General features: G+C 48.4%; 1 protein-coding gene across 1 annotated transcript in view; it reads left to right on the forward strand.

The window, feature by feature from the left end:
* Positions 1 to 18,797, forward strand: part of SPATA21 (spermatogenesis associated 21) — a gene marked incomplete at its 5' end in the record, with an annotated part of 40,969 nt that overhangs the window by 6,171 nt on the left and 16,001 nt on the right. The window contains 10 exon segments of the mRNA XM_082457765.1: positions 186 to 337; positions 415 to 458; positions 1,912 to 2,156; positions 6,154 to 6,449; positions 6,835 to 6,883; positions 9,058 to 9,524; positions 10,263 to 10,351; positions 13,380 to 13,517; positions 15,732 to 15,803; positions 15,922 to 16,039. Coding sequence (XP_082313891.1) covers positions 186 to 337; positions 415 to 458; positions 1,912 to 2,156; positions 6,154 to 6,449; positions 6,835 to 6,883; positions 9,058 to 9,524; positions 10,263 to 10,351; positions 13,380 to 13,517; positions 15,732 to 15,803; positions 15,922 to 16,039 — 1,670 coding nt within the window.

Below are 18,797 nucleotides of genomic sequence, written 5' to 3' on the forward strand. Positions count from 1 at the left end.
TGCCATCGGTGCTGACCGAGCCTCTCTCCCCCTGCCCCTTGTCTCCTCCTTGCCTCTCGCCAATGTCTTCCCCAGTTAGGCACGGGATCTCCCCGCCCCTGAGGCCAGGATGATGCCAGAGAGTGGGAGAATCCCTCCAGAATGGGCCAACGCTTGAGCCAGTGCCATGGGCATCTTCGTTCTAGGTTGTGTTTCCAGATGCTGAAGAGATAGACAGTGGGAAGCAGCCCTCATCAGCACCAGGAGGGCCAGAGGACGGGCCCAGACACAGAGAGGCATCAGAGGAGGGGTCTCCGGAGCTCAGCACCCAGGAGCAGATGCCTCCGGCGGGGCCAAGGTGAGCCGGGGGCTTCCCAGAGAGCAGCTCCAGGAGAGAATCCCCTGTGACTCACCTGGTGGTGGGGGGGGGGGAAGGGGCAGCTTCCAGGCTAAGGTGGATCCACCCAGTCACAGCCCCTGTACTTCTCTTTCATAGCGCGAATCACACTAAATAATTACTCATGTTGACCTTTTGTCTGAGCTCCCCCACTAGACCACAAACTTCTGTGATGTGTCTTGTTCAAGAGGCATTTATGTCTTGTTTAACCTCACATCCCTCATGCCGGGGACTCTGCCTGTAGTAGATGCGCAATAAATACGTATTCACTGAATTCATAGAAGAATGAACAAAAGAGAGGCTGAGAGACACAGAAACACACATTTAGGTGGAATTATTGTTATTACTTCCTAAATATTGTATATATCTTTAAGCTTGTCTACAGTGAGAATGTTTTCTTCTTAAAAAGAGAAAATGGAGAGAGAGCCAGAGAGAGGCAAAGTGAAAGACTTGGGAGACTGGTCAGCTCATCATTTAAATTTGATTATAACCAAAAACCTCTAAATAATCTCTTCTACACGATAAGTTAGGGGAATCAATCAAAGCCAGGTGTCAGCACCCCTGAGACAGGCGCTGCGCACCGTGCTGGCGGAAATAGAAACTATTTCCACACATCTGCTTACACAACTTGGCAATTTGTTTAAACTGCTTTAAAACTGTCTTTACCCTCATCTATTTCTAGAAATATCTAGGAAATAAGGGCATATTCAGGCAAAGTTTTATGCACAAAGATTTCCACATTATTTTAAATGCTAAAAAATTGGAAATGCCAGTGTGCACTAAATGCTCACAATAGGGGGATGGTTAAGTAAATTACGATTATCTATAAAATAGAGAATTTTAGGGGACTTCCCTGGCGGTCCAGCGGTTAAGACTCCACGCTTCCACTGCAGGGGGTGCAGGTTCAATCCCTGGTCAGGGAACTAAGATCCCACATGCCACACAGTGCAGCCAAAAAGTGAAAAAAAAAGAGAGAGAGAGAATTTTATACTTTCATTAAAAAGCATGGTTATGAAAGATTTTTGGCATGGGAAAAATTTAGATTATACTGTTAATTGAAAAAAGATTGCAAAATTGTATTCACAATATAACTAGGTAAAATTATGTAATTATTGAAGATGGTATTTAAATTAATCCCCATTAAAAATATGTATGTATATCCTTAGGAAGAAGCCTGCAGGAAATACTCCAGAATATTAAAGTGAGATCAGATAGGTGCAGATTCAAATCCGGACCTGTCAACTTCAGCTTAATGACCCGAGGCTCAAGTCTTCCGACCTCTCTGAATCTCAGTTCTCCCTGATTTTTCTTTTTTTTTTTTCTAAAAAGCAATAAGTAATAATAAAAATATTAAATCCTAACTCTCTTAAACATTGACATCAAAGTGTCTGTGATTGGGGGAATTCACGTCAGTCCTTTATTCTTTCTCCTAGGCATTAAGTATGCACCTATGGTGTGCCGAGCCCTGTGCAGGTGCTCTGGGAACTATGAAGAAATATAAGAATGTAAAACTCTGCCCCAGTTTGGGAGCTGAGGTGTCCCTTTGTCTGTTCTCCCCAGGATGAAGCAGTCATCTTTGGCCCCCCAGGAAGGACCCGGGGAGCTGCAAGCAGGCCAGGATCAGGCCACGCCAGGAAGTGAGCTGGAGGTGCTGCCCTCCAGGGTCCCTGCAGCACAGGAACGGCTGCAGCAGCAGAGCTCATGGAAGGAGACCGAGGACCAGCAGCGGAGCCAGCAGAACCTAGGGACCATGGAGGGTCAGTTCCCCGAGAGCCTCCAGGTAATGTCCATGGAGACCTGGGCAGGAGGGTATGGAATGACTGACCCACAGGGGAGGTGAGGGAGCAGGGAATTGTTGGAGGAGATGGGGGGTTCTCTGTAAAATTAAAATCGGGACATGCTGGGTTTAACAAAGCTCAGACAGCTTTTCACGAAGATGGCGCCGAAGGCAAAGAAGGAAGCCCCTGCCCCTCCCGAAGCCAAAGCCAAAGCAAAGGCTTTGAAGGCCAAGAAAGCAGTGTGGAAAGGCGTCCATAGCCACACACACACAAAAAAGAAGATCCGGACGTCACTCACCTTCCGATGACCCAAAACACTGCGGCTCAGGAGGCAGCCCAAATATCCTCAGAAGAGCCCCCTAGGAGAAACAAGCTTGACCACTGTGCCACCATCAAGTTCCCCTCACCACCGAGTCAGACATGAAGAAAATAGAAGACGACAAGGGACTTGCCTTCCTTGTCGGAGTGGCGGAGTGGTTAAGAATCCGCCTGCCAGTGCAGGGGACACGGGTTCGAGCCCTGGTCCCACATGCCTTGGAGCTACTAAGCCTGTGCGCCACAACTACTGAAGCCCACGTGCCTAGAGCCCGAGCTCTGCTACAAGAGAAGCCACTGCAATGAAAAGCCCGCACACCGCAACGAAGAGTAGCCCCTGCTCACCACAAGTAGAGAAAGCCTGCACACAGCAACGAAGACCCAACGCAGCCAAAAATAAATAAATAAAAAGAAAACAAAAGAAAAGAATATCGAAGACGACAACACACTGGTGTTCATTGCAGATGTCAAGGCCAACAAGAACCGGTTTAAACAGGCTGTGAAAAAGCTCCATGACATTGACGTGGCTAAGGTCCACACCCTGATCAGGCCTGATGGAGAGAAGAAGGCATATGTTTGACTGGCTCCTGACTATGATGCTTTAGATGTTGCCAACAAAATTGGGATCATCTATACTGAGTCCAGCTGGCCAATTCTCAATATAAAAGTTTTCACTATAGAACAACAAAAACAACAAAAACAAAGCTCAATTTTTTTTTTTTTTTTTAATGCTAGGATATTCTAGCATCTGTTTCTTAGCTGCTGAGCACTATGGGACCCTGCAAGACGTCGTTAGAGTATGGTGCCTTTTCCAAACTTATTTGACTATAAAATATCTTTTGATTTATTTTTATTTTAAGATTTAAGTTTTTTTTTTTTAAAAAAAACAGCTTCAGTGAGGTATAATTGACATACACTTGCGCATACTTCAAGTGTACAATTTGATGTTTTGGACACATGTGTATACCCACGAAACCGTCACCACAATCAAGAAAACAAACACATCTGTCACCCCCCCAAATTTTCTGTGCCCCTTTGTCATCTCTCTTCCCATTCACCCCCAGCCTCAGGCAACCACTGATCTGCATTCTGTCGCTATAAATTTGTTTGTATTTCCCAAAATTTTCCATAAATAGAAGCATACAGTATCCACTCTTTTAGTCTGGCTCCTTTAAATTATCATGATTATTTTGAGAGCCAGCTATGCTATTGTGTGGATGAATGCTTTATTCTTTTTATTGCTGAGTAATATTCCATTGTATGGATATGTCACAATTTCTTGTCCTACTGTATAGCACAGGGAACTATATTCAGTATCTTGTGATAAACCATATAGGAAAAGAATATGAAAAGGAATGTTTATATATGTATAACTGAATCACTTTGCTGTACAGTGGAAATAAACAAAAACCAGTTTCTTCATTCTTTCATCTATTGATGGACGTTTGGTTTGTTTCAACTTTTTTTTTTTTAATAAATTTATTTATTTATTTTTATTTTTTGGCTGTGTTGGGTCTTCGTTGCTGCACGCGGGCTTTCTCTAGTTGCGGTGAACGGGGGCTACTCTTCGTTGTGGTACGCGGGCTTCTCATTGCGGTGGCTTCTCTTGTTGCGGAGCACGGGCTCTAGGCACGCAGGCTTCAGTAGTTGTGGCACGTGGGCTCAGTAGTTGTGACTCACAGGCTCTAGAGCGCAGGCTCCGTAGTTGTGGCGCACGGGCTTAGTTGCTCCGTGGCATGTGGGATCCTCCCAGACCAGGGCTCGAACCTGTGTGCCCTGCATTGGCAGGCGGATTCTTAACCACTGCGCCACCAGGGAAGCCCTGTTTCAACTTTTTGACTACTACAAATAAGACTTGTAGAAACATTCATGTCTATATGTACATGTACTTTCATTTCTCTTGGGCAAATAAATACCTAGGAGTAGAATGGACCGTATGGCATTTGTATGTTTAACTTATTAAGAAACTGCCAAACTTTTCTCTAAGATGGTTGTACCATTTTACATTCCCATCAGCAATGTATGAGAATTCCACTTGTTCCACATTCTCCCGGAAACTTGGTATGGTCAGTTTTTAATTCTAAGCATTCTAATAGGTGTATAGTTGAATCTCACTGTGGTCTTTATTTTCATTTTCCTAATGACTAATCATGTCAAGCATCTTTTCATGTGCTTATGGGCCATTTGTATATCTTTGGAGAAATGTCTATTCAAATACTTTGCCCATCATTTTAATTGAATTAGTCAATTTATTGTTGAGTTGTAAGAGCACTTTATATATTCTGGATACGAGACTGTTATCAGATCTACGATTTACAGATTTTTTCTTACATTCTATGGATTGTCGTTTCACTTTCTGACCTTTTTTTTACAAAACTGGGTTGTTTTTTTATTCTTGAGTTTTGAGAATTCTTATATATTCTGAATACAAGTCCTTTATAATATATGTTAATATGTAAATGTTTTCTCCCAGTCTGGGAGCTGTCTTTTCCATTCTCTTAACAGTGACTTTCTTTTTTTTTTTTTAATAAATTTATTTATTTATTTATTTATTTTTGGCTGCCTTGGGTCTTCGTTGCTGCACATGGGCTTTCTCTAGTTTCAGTGAGTGGGGGCTACTCTTCGTTGCAGTGCATGGGCTTCTTAGTGCAGTGGCTTCTCTTGTTGTGGAGCACAGGCTCTAGGTGCACGGGCTTCAGTAGTTGTGGCACACGGGCTTCAGTTGTTGTGGCTCGTGGGCTCTAGAGTGCAGGCTCAGTAGTTGTGGCGCACGGGCTTAGTTGCTCTGCGGCATGTGGGATCTTCCCAGGCCAGGGCTAGAACCCGTGTGCCCTGCATTGGCAGGCGGATTCTTAAACACTGCGCCACCAGGGAAGTCCTTAACAGTGACTTTCAAAGAACAGAAGTTCTTAATTTTGATGAAGTCTAATTGATCAGCTTTTTCTTTATGTCTGTGCTTTTGGTATTATTTCTTAGAAATCTTTACTCAACCTGAAGTCACATAGGATTTTCTCCTATGTTTTCTTTGAGAAGTTTTATTGTTTTAGGTTTAACATTTAGGTTTATGATCCACCTTGAGTTAATTTTTTGCATATGGTCTGAGTGGTGGGTTGAGGTTCATTTTTTTGCATATGGCTGTCCAACCATCCCGGCACCATTTGTTGAAGACTATCCTTTCTCTGCTGAGTGTGCACCTTTGTCGAAAATCACTTGACCACATATGTGTGAGTCTATCTCTCTACTTTTTTTCATTCATCTATTTGTCTATCCTTATTCCAACACCACACTGTCTTGATTATAGCAACTTACTAAAGTCTTGAAATCAGTTAGTGTAAAAGTCCCCTTTGTAGGGAGTGCCGTGAAGGACTCTTGTTCTTTGAAACATCCCTTGGGAAATCCCATTTAAAGAGGATCATCTCACTTTCTCCAGGCTCCCATTCTACCTGCACAGAGAAGCCTGGATTATGACTTTGGGCAGGCCCTGCCTCCTCTGGGCCTCAGTGTCCTCATCCCTCAAAATGAGGGAAAGTGGGCAACCTTCTAGGGGTGCTGGGAGAACTCAGTAAGATAATGCTTGCAGTGCTTGCTTGAGTAAGGGTTTGACAGCTGGTCTCTGGGTGAGTGTTGAGGGTCACCTGAGAGCCAGGATGGGGCTCCCCATCTTGATGTCCTTGTCCTTGGCAGGACCCAGAGTGTCAGCCCCTCCCAGGTTACCTGGCCGCCAATGAGTCAGACATAGTGCAGCCAACAGAGCCTTGTTGCACCTTGGACAGCCGTGGACAGCAACTGGGGGACAAGCCCCCCAAGGAAGTGGACACCCCACCCATCAGGCCACAGGGGGCTCTGCCAGAGCCTGGCTCAGGGGGACATGAGGACAGTTCCCAGGAAGCAATGTCCCTAATGCCCACGGCAACTCTGGAGGAAAAGACGGCCCACTCTTCCCCACCATCTATGCCAAGACCTAACACACCCAAAGAAAGGTAAGGCATCCTCTGATGGCCCCCCACCCCGCTCCCTGACCCCAACAAGACTGCTCTTCTGCTAAGCTACAGGGGAGGTGAATTCTAGTCCTGACAGCTCCTGATATGATGTAGAACTTGGTCAAGTCATGCCCTGCTGGGCCTCCATTTCCCCATCTGTATAGTAGCTCTAATACCAGAATTCTTTGTTCCATGGGCCTATTCTTCAAGAGCCACGTCCCCACAGGGGATGTGAGGGTATGAGGAGCCCGTCTGGGATTAGAAGGCCAGGGGAACTAAGCTGGGGTGGTGGACCTGAGTGTCCTGGGGGCTGAGAGAAGGAGTGTGCGAGGGGCAAGCCTTGAGCCGAGCCCCTCCCTCACCTGGGAGTTCCTCCCTTGTTTAGGGACAAGGCTGTGGAGATCCAGGCAGCACTGGGGCCTGTTCCTCCACCTGTAAGTAGACCCACAGCGGGGATGGGGACAGGGTGGGGTGGGGTCAGGAGGATGAAGGGGGCAGAGGCAGAAATGGGACAGTATTTGGGGTCAAACTGGGGAAGGTGTGAGCGTGTGCCTGTGTGTTTGCATGAGTGTGCACATGTATGTGCATGCATGTATGTGTGTGTTTGCACATGTGCATGTGTGTACCCATGTGTGTGCATCTTGGGTGGGTGTCAAGGATGCTCTTACACTCTGGAGTCCTTGGATTCACCCCAGGTCATGGCTTTTTCCACATCAGCACAGATTTCTTCCACCCATTTGCTCTCAGTCACAGCACACAACCCAAAGCTTCCCTGAACACCTGGGAGGCTCCCATCCCCCTCCCAGCCACTTCCTGGTTCTTTGATTTGACTGGGCAACCTGTGAATATACAGTCATCGTCTGCCTGGTGGAAAGGTAGGTTGGAAAAAGAGGAATCAAAAGAGCCTTTAGGGAGTATAATCTACAAAAATATTGAACCACTATGTTGTACACTTGAAACTAATATAATATTGTAAATCAACTATACTTCAATTTAAAAAAAGAGGCTTTAGGTTTGGGGCCTGAGCAACAAGTGGTGTCATTAACCAAGGTGGTGACACTGGGGAAGGAGCAGACAGGAAGAACCTAAGGTTCTGCTTTGGTCATGTTCTAGACACCCAAAAAGAAATGCCAGGAGGACGTCTGGAGTTAGGAAGGACAGAGAAGTCAGGATGGGAGATGTAAACGTGAAAAAAATGGGGATAACATCTAGGAGAGTGAATATAGAGCAGGAAGGCATCTGAGGACAAATCACTGGGTCTCTACCACATTTAGAAATGGAGGGACTTCCCTGGTGGCGCAGTGGTTAAGAATCTGCCTGCCAATGCAGGGGACACGGGTTCAAGCCCTGGTCCAGGAAGATCCCACATGCTGCAGAGCAACTAAGCCCACGAGCCACAACTACTGAAGCCCCTGTGCCACAACTACTGAAGCCTGTGCGCCTAGAGCCTGTGCTCCACAATAAGAGAAGCCACCGCAATGAGAAGGCTGTGCATGGCAACGAAGAGTAGCCCCCGCTCGCCGCAACTAGACAAAGCCCACGTGCAGCAACAAAGACCCAACGCGGCCAAAAATAAATAAATAAATAAATACATTAAAAAAAAAAAAAGAAATGGAGCAAGAGCAAGGAATAGCCAGCAAAGGAGGCTGATGAATACTCAGGGAGGGAGCCAGCCGGTGATTGAGTGGGAGTCTGGAGAAGAAGGCATTTCCAGAGGGATGGAGTGGTCATGTGGGTCTATCACCGCTCAGTGGTAGGCTCTGAGGAGGGCAGAGATCTGACCACCGCCTTGCAAGAGTCTGGTTGGGGCGTGGTGGCAGAAGCCGGACTGGAGATAGGAGGAAAGTGGAGACGGAGTACAGCCAAATCTTTCAAGGAATTTTGCTCTAAAGGAAGAGCAGAGACCTGGGATGGTAGTTGGAAGGCTTTGTACTGTCGGGAGAGTTTTTTCTTTTAAAGAAGGAAGATAATACAGCATGTTTTCATGCTGACGGGAGTAATCTGGCGGAGAGGGTAGTGCTGATACTTTAGGAAGAGCGGGTGTGTGGTGAGAGCTACATCTTTGAACGAGAGAAAGGGCTGGGCTGGAGCCTGCGTGGCGTGTGGCCTGGTTGGAGGTAGGCAGGGGACAGCTCATCCCTCTAAAGGGACGGATGCAGGAGGTGCTGCATTTGCTGAATGAACGAGTGGGAATTTATCGAGTGCCTACCACAAGCTGGCTGCTGGGTCAATATGGATAAAAGAGGCAGACGAGGTCCTGCCCTCCGGAAACTTACTTCTGGTCAGACAGGCAAACAACAGGCACGGACAGGGCCATTGCAAATTGTGTTGATTGCAGTGAAGCAAATAAACAAGTGGTGAGACGGGGAGTAACTCACTCAAGACCACAGCTCAGACAGCCAGGAGGGGGCAGAGCCCAGGTCAGGGGTGGGGGAGGACATGGGGTGGGAGCCTAGTAGGTTGCAGGAGAGAGGTGGGCCTCCCCAGGGGCCCAGAGAGGGAGGGGCAGGGTGAGGATCCGCTGCAGAGTGGGTGGCTGGGAGAAGTTTTGTGGGACAATCTGGCTGGCTGGAGGCCTCCCAAATCCCCTCCGCGGTCCTGTTCCCAGGAGGCGAGGGACATCGGAGAGAGGAGGGAGATGGACCATACTCAGAAGCAGCCTCAGGAGCCTGCGGGGGCCACGGGGGCCCAGAACCTTGGCAACCCCCGGCCGGGCTTCATGAAGTGCTTGCTGGAGGTGGAAGAGGAGGAGGCCACGTGTTGGAGGGTCACCAAGGCCCGCGCGCTGCCAAACAGGAAGTCCCCCAGGACCCTGGCCCCCGTGCCTGTCTCTGCCCCGGTTGGCAACTCAGCCACAACCCTGCCTCTGACCCTGCCTCAGACCCCTGCCTCGGCTCCTGCCATGGCCCCATGCTGGGCCCGACCGCCAGCCCCTGGGCCACTTCCTGCCCCCATGGGAGCCCCAGCTTCAGTGCCCGTCACGGTCCTGCCGGTCCCTGCATCAGACCTGGGCTGGAGAAGGACAGAACTTTTGCACCACAGCGGGGAGAGGAGCCTGAATTACCCCAAGGCACGGTAGGAGCCATCCCAGAAAGGGTGTCTGGGATCAGGGCCTGGTCCCAGGGCCCCTGGCTACTCTCTTCCAGATTCTTGTCCCTGTCACTGCACCTGTCTGTTCCCTCCCATGTGTCCCCCCTCCATTTCCCCTCACTTCTGTCTCCTCTCTGTCTTTCCCAGCTCTTGATCTTTCATATCTAGGCCCCTTTTTCTTTTTTTAAAAAAAAATTTATTTATTTATTTATTTATTTATGGCTGTGTTGGGTCTTCGTTTCTGTGCGCGGGCTCTCTCCAGTTGCGGCAAGCGGGGGCCACTCTTCATCGCGGTGCGCGGGCCTCTCACTATCGCGGCCTCTCTTGTTGCGGAGCACAGGCTCCAGACGCACAGGCTCAGTAGTTGTGACTCACGGGCCTAGTTGCTCCGCGGCATGTGGGATCTTCCCAGACCAGGGCTCGAACCCGTGTCCCCTGCGTTGGCAGGCAGATTCTCAACCACTGTGCCACCGGGGAAGCCCCTAGGCCCCTTTTTCATTGCCAACCCCCTTTTTCTTTCTAACCCCCTTTAGACTCCCCATACCTCTGCCTTGCTCCTCCTCTGGGTCACTCGTAGACTCTCCTGACCTCTTAAAGCCTCCCCCAGGGTTCCTCCCATGACCCCCTCTGCCCCGGCTCCCCCTCACCCGCCCCTAGCTTTTGGTGCAGGGCCGGGGTGGGTGGCCAGATGTGTGCCCTTTGCCCGGGCTCTGTCCTCTGCAGGCAGGAGCTGGAAGAACACTGCCTCCTGAAGGTGCGTCAGACCTGGGAGGAGAGGTCGGAAGAGCACCTCACACTGAAGCAAGAGGAAGGTGAGGGCGGGCCTGGCCAGGGGAGCCCCTTGCGGGGCAGGCAGAACGCTCAGTCCTTGGGTTTATAAGCCCGGGGTGGGAGATGGGGTTGCTGATCATGCTGCTGCCCTGGTACCCACCCCAGCCCTGCACTTGGCTAGTGGGGTAGGAGGCTGACCCAAACTCTCACACACCACTGGGTCGGGGAGCCAGAATCCTGCTGGGTCCTCTCACTTGGGGTCCAGTTCTCTTCCCTGTTCCAGAGCCACCTGTCTGAATGAATGGAGCAAGCCCTGCAAAGCTCTTTCGTTTTTGGAGACGTTTGTGCCTACCCCAACCCAAGCCCACGCTATTGGTCCTTTGCAGAGGCCACCTGGATGGGACGCAGGGCTCCAGAGCCTCCACCTGTCCTAGACCATCCCTCACCATTTAACAAGACCACCCGCCCTGGACATGTTACTGAACCAAACTGGGGTCTGCTTGCCCACGCGCAGTAAAGTCAGTCTACTGACACCGGGTTGTGGTGAAGGAAAGGGCAGCATTTATTGCAGGCTCCAAGCAAGGAGTCCAGGCAGCCAGCGCTTAAAAGGCCCAAACTCCCTGATGGCTTTCAGGGAAAGGTGTTTAAAGAGAGGGTGAGAGAGAGGGTTGTGGGGTGCGTGATCAGCTCACGGACATTCTTCTGATTGGTTGGTGGTGAGGTAATTGAGAGTTGACATTATCAACCTGGTTCCAACCAGCCTGGGGTCTACGTGCTTTTGGTCAGCATACAGTTAACTTCTTCCACTTGGTAGGGGTTTCAGTATCTGCAAAACAGCTCGAAGGACATGGCTCAGAATATTATCTATAGCCCTTGAGGAGGAACTAAATGTCCTTGACTTTGTTTAATGTCTGAACTATTATTATTTTGTTTAACTTTGTTTAATGTCTGAACTATTATTATTTTGTCTTGTTTGACTGTTTTCCTTTCTTTCTGCATTTTCTCACTTCCCTGATTAAATCCATTCTTTGGAACTCGGGGAAGGCCTAGGAGGCTAAAGTTTTTCTACAAACAAGAAGAGGCAGGCAGAGGACATGGGAGGTGGCGGGGGGTCTGTCCCAGGAAGACCCCATAGGGTCCTGCTCAGTTACACACAGGTCCCCATTTTCCACCACATCCCACCTCCACCAAAAAATTTAAAAGTTCTGAACATCCATCCTGGGCGAGGCACTGTGCCCTTTGCTCCCCATCGTCCTTGGGGTTGGGCCCTGTGATTCCACTTACCTGCGCTTTGAGGAGGAGTGATTGCCACTTCCTCTGGGCTCTGGAGGTGGCCTAATCAGCCATCCACATCCACTGCCAACCCAGCCACACCTGGCTCTGGCCCTGGATGAGGAGGTGTGTGCCCTCCTTCCACCCTCCGCTCTTCCCCAAAGTCTGGGCCCCAGGAAGGGCCAGAGCGGCCCCTTCTTCTGCCTTCCCTGAATGCGCTCTCTGGCTCCCTAGACCCCATCCTTGAAGTTCACTCCTTTTAGCATTAAAAGTCTCTAGTTATTTTTGGAGGGGCTTTTCTAGGTCCCGCGCCCACTGCCCCATCTTCTTGAGCTGAGTTCATGGACAATGTGCCACTTTGGCTTAGAGACTCAGCATTGTCCCCAAGACTCAGCCCTGTCTGGTGAGGAAAGAGCTGGCTACCTGCTCTGATGGTCCAAACCACCCTGCATTTGGGATGATCTTACCACCTTTGAGAGCTGTTCAGTTTTCCTTTTTCAGCGTGCCTGCCTGTGGCAGCTCACCACTTAGTCCAACCCTAATCCCAGCCCTACCTCTTCCCCGCATTTCAGTTCTGTTCATCAGAGACTTACTGAGTCTATGATGTGCCAAGCAATGAATTAATACAACCTCTCTGGGAGGGTGTACTGTTGTTCTGTCCATCTTACAGATAAGAAAATTGAGGCTCAGAGAAGTACAGTGACTTGCCCATGGCAACTATATTAGCTTGCTCAGGCTGCCATAATGAAGTACCGCAAAATGAGTGGCTTAAAATTTATTTTCTCATAGTTCTGGAGGCTAGAAGTCCAAGATCAGGGTGTTGGTATGTTTGGTTTCTTCTGAGGCCTCTCTCCTTGGCTTGCAGACGTCTGCCTTCTCCCTGTATCCTCACATGGTCTTTCCTCTGTGCACACACATCCCTGGTGTCTCTTGTGTGCCCAAGTTTCCTCTTCTCTTAAGGACACCAGTTAGGTTGGACTAGGGGCCACCCCAATGGCCTCATTTTAACTTAATCACCTCTTTAAAGGTCCTATCTCCAAACATCATCACATTCTAAGATATGGGGGTGGGGTGGTATTAGGGTTTCAACATATGAGTTTAGGCAGCGGGCACAATTTAGCTCGTAACAGCAACCTAGCTTCTTAGTAAATGGCAGAGCCCATCTTATCACTAGGTCTGTTGATTCTAACCTGGATTTTGCTGTGGGCTGTGAAACCAGACACCACACACGTTATGACCAGGACACGACTTTTCTATCAATTGGTGCTGTTCTGGGACTTTCTCAGCATTTTTCCTGGTCCTCTGCTCTGGTCCAGACAAATGAAGCTGTCTTAGAGGCTATGTGTATCCAGATAAGTAACTGCAGAGCCCCAAAGCCAAGGCACAGACTCAGAGTCAGAAAGATCTATCTGGTCCTCTAACCTCTGAGCCTCAGTTTCCCCATCTTTACAAGGGAATAAGCATTCTACTCGTACCAGGCTGTTGTAAGAATTAAATGAGAACATGGCTATAAAGAGCTTAGCACAGTGCCTGGCACACAGCAGGGGTGCCCTAAAGTGGGCATGTTCTGATGCAAGGTGAAGGCGGCTAACTAGCTTAGCTTTTGCCACACCAGCTGAGCCCTTGGTCTGACCTTGTACTAGAGAGTGAAGTGAGTCAATGGGTCCACACCCCTCCGCTTTCACTCTTAGTTAAGTTTGTCCCTCCACCCAGCCATGGTGATAGAGAAGGCTGGACAGGGGCTGGTTGGAGCGGATGGGATGGATGGTAGAAACATAACCCCACTGCCCACCCCAGCCTTCCGCAGCTACTTTGAGGTCTTCAGTGGTCATGGCGAGGTGGATGCACAGAGCCTGGAGAACATCCTGCTCCTCGTGGGCATCTCCCTGACGCCGGCCCAGGTGGAGGATGCCCTGAGCAGTGCTGACATCGATGGTGAGTTGGGGGGAGGCTTCATCCTGAACCCCAGGCAGGGTCAGGTTCATGGGCAGCATGAGACCTGTGCAGTCACACAGGGCTCTGCGCTTACAGGGTCCTGACTTTGGTTTAATGCTCTGCTGCTGTTACAGTCTAGAAATTCTTGATAATTTTTCAAAGAGGTGCCCTATTCTGCATTTTCATTTTGAACTGGGCCCCACAAATGATGTAGCTGGTCCTGGCCCCAAAGTTAGGGCTCCCTGAGTACCTAATCAGTGCCAGGTTCTGGGGACCCAGAGATGACCAAGACCTATTTCCTGACCTAAGATGTAGGTGATCTCTGAGATCACTCCCTCCGGAGCTTTACGTGTGCTTCATCTGACATTCCTCCATGGCTTGGTCACTCATTTTACCAGCTGTATGACCTTGGACAAATCACTGAAGTTCACCAAGTCTCAGTTTCCCCACCTGTAAAACGGGGCTTACAGCAATACACATCTCACTGGGCTGCTATAATAATTAAATGAGATAATCCAGGCAAAGCATGGAGCACAACACTTGGTGCACAGCATGCATCCGGGAGACATTAACTGCTGGTATTATTCATTCACTAAATATTTATTAACTGCCTACTGTGTGTCCATTCCTGTGCTGGGCACTGGGAATAAAGACATGTGTAAGACCTATGAGACCTGCCCTCGAGGTGCTCACACAGTCAATGACACAGAAGGAAGAGTTGCCAAAGGAAGCAGCGCTTAAGGTGGCTTGGAGGAAGGGATCAGGAAGGAAGGCTTCCTGGAGGAGGTGATGCCTGAGCCAAATTGTGAAAGATGAAGCAGGAGTTAGGCAGGGAGAGAGGAAGGAAGAAGGGCATTGCTGGTGACAGAAATAACCTGGACAAAGGGAATAGGGCACAGGGTGAGAAGCATCACATGTGGTTTGGTTGGCTAGATGCAGGGAACACAGCGGAGCTGTAGGAGGCCTGGGCTCCTGACCTCTGAGTGTCAGCTCTGCTTCCTCCATCACTGCCTGAGCTCGAATCCTCAGGCACAAGCTAAGAATTCACCTCAGCTCGGCCCCTACATGACCCCAGGCAACAGCCTACTTTTGTCTATGCCTCAGGCCTCATCTGTGACATGGGGATAAGAGTATTAGGTGCTCCCCCCACCGCAAGGGTGGCTTTAAGAATTAGAGACCACTCATTAATTTGTCAAGTAGTTCAGAGAACATTTGCCAAGCACCTCTCTGTCTTAAGCCCTGAAGACACAGTGCAGAACAAAACAGCCAGTTCCTGTCTCCCAGAGCTTCAGTTAAATCCCAGATCTTATGAGTGTGTGGTTCAAGTACTAGGGTTCTATGAGAGTGTCCAACAGGGGGTCTGACCTGCACTGGTCTGACTTCCCTAAGGAAGTGATGGTCAAGGGGGAGCATTAAGTGAATGAATTGGAGGGAATTCCTTGGCAGTCCAGTGGTTAGGACTCCGCGTTTTCGACTCTGCGTTTTCACTGCCGGGGCCCGGGTTCAATCCATGGTTGGGGAACTAAGATCCTGCACGGCCACAACAAACAAACAAAAAACAAACAAACAAACAAAAAGAGTTGGAGGGTGGTGGAGAGAATTCTAGGAAGAGGAAGCAGCACGCGCAAAGGCCCGCAACAGGGAAGAATGTGGCCCCTGGTGGGAGAGCAGGTTAGCGTTAAGGAGTTTGGTACCAGGTGAGGCTGGAGACAGGTAACAGGCAGGTCTAGCAGGGCTTTGAAGGCCGAAGTGGGAAAATTGTAGGTACAAATATGTTCTCATGCAGAGACTAGCACACTGTAATAAGAGTTGCTGACATTTAATGAGCGTATATTATATGCATGGCCCTATTCTGAGCACGTTGCCTCAATTTCTCTCCCATGAGAAAGGTGTTATGGTCATCCTCACCCTATAGATGAGAAAACTAGGGCTTAGTGGGGTTAAGAGACTTTGCCAAGGTCACAAAGATAGTAAGTGGTACACCTATGACATGAACCCAGTCTGCTGCTTCCAGGAACTTCTGGGAGCTTCTAACCCAGGAGATTTTAATTTTCACCTTCTACTTTCCTGTGTGCACCACGCTCTCTGCATTGAATATGCGTTACTTTTATAATCAAACCCAATGAGTAAATGCTAATAACCGTGCCTGGGTTGCAATGCCCGAGCCTGCTCTGAAAGGCCCCTGGCCACCCTGTATTCTTCTGGCCTCCACAGGAGACGGCCACGTGAACTTCAAAGACTTCTTGGCTGTGATGACAGACACCAAGCGCTTCTTCTGCTCTGTGGGTGAGCAGGGGTGAGCCCAGGGCACTCAGAGCTGGGGGGAGGGGCCAGGTGGCTGCTGGGGCCGTTAGGCATCCAGGGCTGTTAAGTGGTAACAGCAGCCACCATCCCACGTCCCCAGAAGAGAAGGCCCTGACGGACACGTCTCCCCCAAACCCCCGCACTCTGCTCTTTGAGATCCTGTCCCTGCTGGTGGAGATGCTGGCCTTACCTGAGGCAGCCTTAGAGGAGATCACCAGGTGAGTAGGACTGGCTGTTGGGAGTGGAGGGTTGCGGACACAGAAATGGCACCTAGCGTTTTGGCAGCTGAGGACTTTCGATAATTAGGACTCTCAGTTGCCAGTGAAACCCACATAAAACTGGCTTACACAACAGAGGAATGTACTGGCTCGCATCACTTCTCAGGGCCTCAGGAATGGCTGGATCTAGGAGACCAGATGATACCATTCAGGCTTTATCTCTCCCGCTCATCTCTGCATTAGCTTCAAGCTCAGCGAGGCTCCTCCCACAGTGGGAAGGATGGCAACCGGCAGCCTCTACTCTACTCATACCCTCCTTGTTTTGCAACCTCAGCAGCAAGAGGAATACCTTCTTGCAGTACTCATACAGCAGTCCCAGAAAGGGAATGTGATAGGGCCTGTCTAGGGCTAGAGAACACGAGGTGGAAGCCTCCCCGTGTTGCCAGAGTGGGCTAGTGGGTGGTTAGTGGTTCACCTAAGGAAGAGACGGCTGTGTACAAAAACAACATGAACATTCGAGGGCTAGAAGCAGAGGGTCAAGGCAGAATGGCCCACCTGGTCTCACTTGCAGCACACAGAAGCTTGTCCCTATCGCTCAGAAAGTTGGATCATTTTTTCCTGCAACAGACCAGGCTTTTTCGGCAGGGGCTGGAGGAGGGAGAATGACTGCAGGCTGTTCCACTAATACCAACTTAGCAAACCCCAAAGACAAGAGATCTTTCTTCCTCCCGGCATCTAAAAATCACTAAACATATATAACTCTGAAGACGACAAATGTATAATTTTAAAAGCAATAAAACAAATTCTCAGCTATCAATTTCTCCAGTTTAAAAATAGATAATTCCAGTAATCTTGAAGCCCTTGTGTGCCCTACCCCAATCACAAAGTACTTTCTCCCTAACAAGAACCAACCCTTATTCCTTTGCTTTTTGTTTTAAAATTTCACTGCTTATTTCTTCCCTTATCGTTTATTGAAAATTTCATACATATGGCAAAGTTAAAAGAACTTTACAGTGAACATTTATATACCCACCACCTAGATTCTACTGTTGCCATTTTACCATACTTCTTTTGCCATGCTTCTATCCCTCTATCTGTTCATTGATCTGTATTATTTTTTTATTCATTTCAAAGTAAATGATAGTTATTTCCCTCTAAATACTTCAGCATACATGGCATTAGCTAATGATCAATATTTGCATAGAGTTCCCACCCCCCCCCCCCCCCGCATATTGTGAGGTATAATGTACATTCAGTGAAATGCACAGATCTTAAGTGTATCATTGAATGGGTCTCAACACATGCCCACACCCCAGCAACCTGAACCCCTTTCAAGATATACAGAACTTTACCATCATTCCAGAAAGTGCCCTCATGACCCTTCCCAGTTGGTCCCTGAACCGCCCCCCCGCCCAGAGGCAATCACTCTTCTAATTTTTTTTTTCCATTACAGATTGGTTTTGCCTGTCTGACAACTTCATATAAATGGAAACAAACCGTATATGTCATTAGTGTCTAGCTTCTTTCACTCAGCATAATGCTTTTGAGATTCATCCATGTTGCTGTGGGCAGCAACGGTTCACTCCTTCTTATTATTGTATCCCATTGGATGAATATACCACAGTTCATTCATCCATCCTTTCATGGGTAGATTTCTGAGCTGTTTTCAGTTTTGGGTTATAATGAGTAAAGCTGCTATTAACATTTTTGTACAAGTCTTTGTGTGGACATATATTTTGTTACTTGGGTAAATACCCAGAAATGGAATTGCTGGGTCATAGGATAGGTGTATTTTACTTACAAGAAACAGCCAGACTTTTTTATCTAAGTGATTCTACCATTTTACACTCACATCAACAATGTACCAGAGTTCCAGTTGCTCCACATCTTGTGCAAATCCATACTGTCAGTCTTGCTAGTTTCAGTCAGTCTGGTGGATATGCAGTGGCACTTTTTTTTTTTTTAATAAATTTTATTTACATATTTATTTATTTATTTATTTATTTTGGCTGCGTTGGGTCTTTGTTGCTGCGCGCGGGCTTTCTCTAGTTGTGGTGAACGGGAGCTACTCTTCGTTGCGGTGTGCGGGCTACTCATTGCAGTGGCTTCTCTTGTTGCGGAGCACGGGCTCTAGGCACATGGGCTTCAGTAGCTGTGGCACGTGGCCTCAGTAGTTGTGGCACACGGGCCCTAGAGCACAGGCTCAGTAGTTGTGGCTCATGGGCTTAGTTGCTCCGCGGCATGTGGGATCTTCCCGGACCAGGGCTCGAACCCGTGTCCCCTGCATTGGCAGGCGGATTCTTAACCACTGTGCCACCAGGAAAGCCCTGCAGTGGCACTTTTAAATTTTGACTCACACTTGTTTGTATTCCTGAATACTTTATTGTTTAGCTTTCCATATTTTTTACCTCTATCGGAGTGGACTCATAAGTCCTCTGTTACTTGCTTTTTCTTCTCAGTGTTATGTATTTGTGACTCATCCATGTTCTTATGCATAGCTGTAGATCATTTATCATTTTCACTGCTACATACTATTATCTGGTATGACTACATCACAATATATGTATTTGTTCTGCAGATGGACATTAGGTCTATGTTCAGTTTCCAGCCATGGTAGAAACAGTGTTAATATTTTGTATATGTCTCCAGGATACCTGGGCAAGAGTTTCTCCAGAGCAGCAGTTTTAAAACTTTTTGGTCTAGGAAACAGTCAATATTTTCTATATATGAACTTAAAACTGAGAGATCTAAAAAATAT

This window comes from Balaenoptera physalus (assembly GCF_965194825.1).
Source record: "Balaenoptera physalus genome assembly, chromosome: 1".
In the NCBI taxonomy this organism is placed as follows: domain Eukaryota; kingdom Metazoa; phylum Chordata; class Mammalia; order Artiodactyla; family Balaenopteridae; genus Balaenoptera; species Balaenoptera physalus.